General features: G+C 37.1%; 1 protein-coding gene across 1 annotated transcript; it reads right to left on the reverse strand.

Moving 5' to 3' along the window:
• Positions 1-3,073: 3,073 nt before the first annotated feature.
• LOC131012484 (ethylene-responsive transcription factor ERF054-like) lies at positions 3,074-5,092 on the reverse strand. The gene has a single exon (XM_057940454.1). It carries the CDS (start codon positions 4,663-4,665, stop codon positions 3,478-3,480), a length of 1,188 nt encoding a protein of 395 aa, XP_057796437.1. The 5' UTR covers positions 4,666-5,092; the 3' UTR covers positions 3,074-3,477.
• Between the last annotated feature and the right edge of the window lie 1,250 nt (positions 5,093-6,342).

Genomic DNA, 6,342 nt, shown 5'->3' on the forward strand with positions numbered 1-6,342 from the left:
GGGTAGACAAGGCAGGGGAAGTAAAAAAAATAAAAAAAAATTTGGCTTGGGGGTGGGTGGGGGGTGGGTGGGGTCGGGGGTCGGGGGGGGTAGACAAGGCAGGGGAAGTAAAAAAAAAAAAAATTGGCTTGGGGGTGGGTGGTGGGGGGGTGGGTGGGGTCGGGGGTCTGGGGTCGGGGGGTAGACAAGGCAGGGGAAGTAAAAAAAAAAAATTGGCTTGGGGGTGGGTGGTGGGGGGTGGGTGGGATTGGGGGTCTGGGGGTAGACAAGCAGGGGAAGTAAAAAAAAAAAAAAATTGGCTGTGGGGTCGGGGGTCTGGAGGGTAGACAAGGCATGGGTTAATCCCTAAATCTGGATCCGGGTCAAAGGAAGTTGTTGGATCTATTGGGTTAAAGGGTAGATTAGGTAGAACACATAAAAGATGGCCAAATATTGATATTTTAAATTTTGTGGACAAAATTTAAGTTTCAATCACCAATAGGGCCATCCGGCCCTATTGTTTCTCTTAAATTTGTGTACTTTTGTCTATTTCTCTTTATTAGTTAATTTTGAATGTTGGATTTGAGTGAATCCTTAAGTTAAAAGAAAGTTATGGATTTAATAATGAAAATTAGTTTATTTTCTTAAAAGATGAATTTAAACATATATATATAAATATATATATATATATATATATATATATATGCTTTCAATTTACTTGTTGTATTAATTAATGAAATTCGTACAGCTTTTCATTATAGTAAGTGACTGGATTCTAATTCTAAGCACATTAAAGTTCTACTTTAATATAAAAATAAACTGCACAGAATGCTCAAAAAAATTTAGCTCAAGGGTGAATCCTCGTGCCAATACTTTCAGACATCATACTTCAACAAATTCAACCCTCTCTTCCCAATGACAAATCCTGGATATGAGCTTGGATTTAATATATAAATATGGTTGGACAAATTATAATGATCCAAAAAGAAATTATGTGTTAATTCATTTCAATCCATAGGATGCTAAATACATGCATCATATATTTATTTGTTTATTTATCAATAGGATACTAAAAGAAGTTTTAAATTAACAAGTAATTAGATAGAAAGGAGTTTCAATCTTTTCGTCGTTATTCCATTGTTATTTCTATCGTTAATTAATCAGCTTGTAATTTAAGTTGTATCGTTTTATTAGTCACAATTTTATGACAATTAAACTTGGTTTTAGATGTAATTCTAATTCCATTCTTAAACAACTTTTTCTTTATTGTCTTATGAAAATAGCTTTCTTTACTTCCTAACGTGGTAGTATTCCGCTCTTTAATTTCACCATGTTTCACTATGATATGATATGAACTAATAAAATAAAATACATACAAAAAAGTAAGAAATTATTTGTTACAATTAGATAAACCTCGTTACTTTGCATGCCTCATTAGCTCGTCCTAGGATTATCTTTTATACAAAAAAAATGTTGGGCCCACTCATTTCTTTAAATATAATTATTATTCTCCACAAACTGAGGGATAAAATAAAAAAGAAAAGGGGGGGCACCACCCCCACCCACCCAATGATATCAATGTTGGGCGTGATTAGGTCAAATAGAAAGACCAAAAATTAGATATTTATAACTCATTAAATAATATATTTGTTTTTAATCATATCATTATCTTTAAGCATCCAATTTAGATGTCTTGACGTCGCAATTAAGAAATTAAGATGATCTCATGGGCCGGTTTTGGGCCCCACCCTCAGCACACCCATGACATTTTTTAACACTAATTGGGGGATTAACAAATAGATTAAGTTTGGAACGCATGCCCATTATATTTTGTGTTTTTTGTGATTTTAATTTTAATATTTATAAGTGATAGCTAAAGGTACATGCTTGTTATGTTGAACTAAGCAGTCCGATTTTGTTGTTCTCATTGTGTATATAAAACTTAGGGTTATTCTTTAATTAGTTCAAATTTTATTTCATGGTAATTTTTTAGTTCGAACTTAAAAATATTACAAATATAGTCTGTACTTATCTCTGTTGTTCACTTAATTAACAACTAAAGTCATAATTTTGGAGCAATCTAAGTGAGTTCTCGTTGATTTTTCAACATTCTAAAAAATATTTCAGATTGTTTGTAGACGTATCATTGAGTTTGACGTATCTTGAAGACACAACAACTTACATTAATTGAGAATTTTGACTTAGGCTACAAAGTGAACAACTTAGATAAGTACAAACTACTACATGTACATTTTTGAATACTCGATCTTTTGGCAATTTTTGAATTGTAATGTAAATTAAATTTAAAATTATTTAATTGCAATTACATATCATTCGACTGAAATTTGAGAATTTCTTATTTCTACGAACGATGTTATATGTAACTAGAAATTATGAGTTTTAAGAGAAGTGACCCTTAATTCCTTGATTAAATTAAGTGGGTCATGTATTTCATGCAGTGAGTGGAACTCGTTTGCTCTCAAGTAGTAGTATGATTTTATTTTTATATATAGAATATGGATTACTTTATTTTCGGGTTATTACTATTTAAAAAACTTACAAAGAAACCTAAACACTAATATATACTCCCTCCATTTTTTATTAAGTGTCCCCAACCATCAAAATACACATACCAATAAAATAAGATATTTACATTTGTAACCTTAGTAATTATCATAATAAATGCATATGTACAACTAATTATTATATTCATACAAGTATTAAATAAGGATAAAATAGGAAGAATGTCATAATTATACTCTCAAATTTTGAAATGGGACACTTATTAAGAAACAAGGAAAATAGTAAAATAGGACACTTAAAAAAATTGGAGGGTGTATATGGTTTTAATCTTTTATCAAGTTGGTAAATAGTCAAAAAAACAAAAAAAGTTCACCTTAAAACATGGCAAATTGTGATTTATCCTTTTCCCATTTGTTGGGAAATGGGAAAAGACCAATCTTGATGATTCCAAATTCCAATAATGATTTTAAGTAATGCATGAAAGCAAAATCAAGAAATCTTGAAATGCAACTATTACCATATTAAGTAAGTAGGGACTGTAGAATTAGCAACCAACAATCAAGCATCATCCAAAGCAAAAGTGGCATGCAAAATATTTAACAAATTTACAAAAATAACTACTGATTAATTTTCCATCTTTCCTTAGATCAGAATAAAAACAGATCTAATGAAACAATAATGGATAAAAATATATAAATCACTACGAAATTAAGGAGATCACAAAACTGTCTCCCAAAAACCCCTAATTAACAAACTTCAAATGAAACTAATTAATTACATAAAACCACATTCCCATGCAGATTGGCCTCTAATATGCAGCCCTCTGCAGCTGAGAGAGAGAGAGAGAGAGAGAAAAGTGGATAAGCAGACATTGTGAAAATCTGCTACCTAGGAAAGAATTGAAGAGGAGATGACCTAAAAGATGTTTCTCCTTTTCTTGTTCATGGCATGTCATGATGAGAGAGAGAGAGAGAGTTAGTTCCAGAAGAAGGGTCTGACAGAAGAAGAAGATGATGAATCTCTGTTGTCCTGTTTCTGTGAATCGGAATGATTTTCAGAGTCTTGATGCTTAATATTCTCAAATGGGGTAAGATTTGGAGGCAGCATCAAATTATTATTTGAATCCAAGTGGTCCCACACTGCGCTCCCCGGGCCCCACCCCGCCGGAATCGAGTCGAACCACGCCTCCGTCATGTCGCCCCACACCAGCTCCGACGACGGAGACACGCCGTCTCTGCCGTCCGCATTGCCTCCGCCTTCCACGGAATTGGAGGGCGGGGGCTCCTCCTCCGGATCCATCGTTGGCATTGGCAGCGACGGAGACGGATCAAGCTCGGCAGCGACGGACGAGGAGGAATGCTCATGCTCTTCCTCGTCCGTCGCTGGTGCAGGGGGCGCCGCTTTCCCGACGAAGAGCTCGGGGAAGTTGAGCCGCGCGTTCTCGCCGCGGAGCTTGAAGGCCTCGCGGTCGTAGGCGAGGGCGGCGTCCTCCGCGGTGTCGAACGTGCCGAGCCAGAGCCGCGTGCGGTTGCGCGGGAGGCGGATCTCCGCCACCCACTTCCCCCAGTGGCGCTGCCGCACGCCCCGGTAGAGCTTCGTCGCCGTCAGCGGCGGCATCGCCCCGGGCGGGCGGAAGAGCGCCGCCCGCCCGTGCTGCCCCAGCCTGCTCATCATCATCATCCGCCCCCTCGGGCTCAAATTCAGCGCGTCGCTCCAGTGCTGCAGCAGCTGGAGCTGCTGCAGCTGTGGCGCCGCTGCGGCGGCTGCCGCGGCCGCCGCCTCGCCGGCAAAATAAGGCGGGAAGGGCATATTCTGCTGATACTGCGGCGCGAATGAAATCATCTGCTGCTGCGGCCGGAACAATGGGGTTGGATTCGACCCCGATTGCTCCGGCGGCGGAGGATTGTCGAGCGAGAACGGAAAGTACGGCGGCGGAAGCGTCATTGCGGGTAGAAGCGGCGGCGACGAGGAAGACGACGACGAATTCTGGCGGCGGTCGGGGCTCCGAACCTTCTTGAAAGGCCGGTTTGAAAAGGAAGCTTCGTCGAAAGCAGGGCACCATTTTTCTCTATCGAGATTCTGAGCTTCGCCTCTCTCCCAATCCATCGCGCTCTCTTTTTCGATCATCTTCTTCGATTTTCCTCTGTTCTTTGCAGAATCCATCTAGAATGTTCTAGAAAATGAAGATTCTTCTTCTTTTTTTTGCTCTGTTTTTGGCCGCTCGCTCTTGAAGAAAGATGGAGGAAAAGCAAAACTGATTAAATCCCAGATGCTAAAACTCACTGGGAAATTGAATGAATTGAGAATCAAACTGTATTTTGTTGAACCAGAAATTGGAAGAACTGATGAACTAGCATTTGAAGAAGTTCTTCATACGAGGAAGTAAAAAGAGAGCGAGCGGCTTCTGACAATACCTAAATATGGATGCCAAAATTAGGATGTTTTGTGGAGATTAAGATTTTGTAGAGAGAGGAGAGAGAGAGAGGGAAGGGATGATTATTGAAGTGAGGAAGAGGAGGATATGAAATTGCAGGGTTTATAAGAGGAGGAAATAAATATTCTTAAAAAAAAAAAAAAAAAAAATAGAAGAAGAAGAAGAAGAAGAAGAAGAAGAGAAGGGAAATAAAGATATTTTTTGGCGTGTGAAGAAGAATCGCGGTTGGTCTATAGGCTTTGGTGCTGGGTCCCACGCGGCTTCCATCTTTTTTGTTTTTTTACTGATTTTCTTTTTTTCTACTGCCCTTGCTTTTACTCCACTCTTTGCTCCTTTTTATTTTCTTTTTGAATAGTAAAAGAAAATAGTTTTGGATTTTGTGAAATTTGGGTTTTTCACATGGCATTTGATAAAATGATAAAATTAATATAAGTATTATCTTAAGAACTTTGACATGTGAAGCAGTTTTATAAATATTTTTGTCTTGTGATAATATTAAAAATCTCAATAATCGTAGAACACAATACATCCTACTCATTTCATCTTATTAAAATAGTTATAGTTCTGTTTTTGTCTAAATATATTTGATTAAACCAAAAAGTAGAAAGACTATTATGTATACATGAATAGAATTCATCTTACAAAGATAGTCATAGTTATGGTCTTGTCTATATATATTTGATTAAATTACAAGGAAGAAAGACTATTATGTAAACACGAATAAAATTCATCTAGACCTAGAAATAGTAGCTTAGTTATGGATTTCTCCATTAATTACAAAAGAAAAGAGCTAAAACATAACTAAACTTAACTTTAAATATTAATTTGGTGCCCAATAATCAGTAAAACTCGAGTAAAGTCTTGCAAGATTAAAAGAAAAAATTGTTCTCCTCTCTTTTTCTCTGGTATGAACTGAAATATGATGCAGAGCAGTTTGTTGTTAACTGTGTAATGGCTAAAGATTTTAAAAAAGGGGAAATTGTCAGCAGAATTTAAAACGAACGTAACTTTTGTTACAAGGCTCATAATCCTTATTATACTCCATCCGTCCACCAATTTTATCATTTTGGTATGTCCATCAATTCTTGATTCATTCTATTTTTAGTAAAGTTTTCACTCACAATAAAGTGGGACCCTCATTCCACACGCAATATACTCCATCATTTTCTTAAAATCGGTGTCATTATGAAATAGGTCAATAAATGATAGACGGAGAGGGTGTTTGGCTGAGCTTATAAGCTCCTCAAAACAGCTTATGAGTTGTTTAAGAGCTTACAAGCTCCTTCAAAATGTTTGGCAAAATAAGCTTCTCAACAGCTTATAAGCTCCAAAAATAAGCTCCCGAAAAAATAAGTTCCTCTACCCCAACTTATTTTTTTATAATCGCATATGCAACAATCTTTTTA

Source organism: Salvia miltiorrhiza, chromosome 2 (genome assembly GCF_028751815.1).
Source record: "Salvia miltiorrhiza cultivar Shanhuang (shh) chromosome 2, IMPLAD_Smil_shh, whole genome shotgun sequence".
NCBI lineage: Eukaryota > Viridiplantae > Streptophyta > Magnoliopsida > Lamiales > Lamiaceae > Salvia > Salvia miltiorrhiza.

Bases quoted from the DNA above. Each gene is read 5' to 3' on its own strand.
- LOC131012484 (XM_057940454.1), bottom strand. From the start codon at position 4,665: ATGGATTCTGCAAAGAACAGAGGAAAATCGAAGAAGATGATCGAAAAA.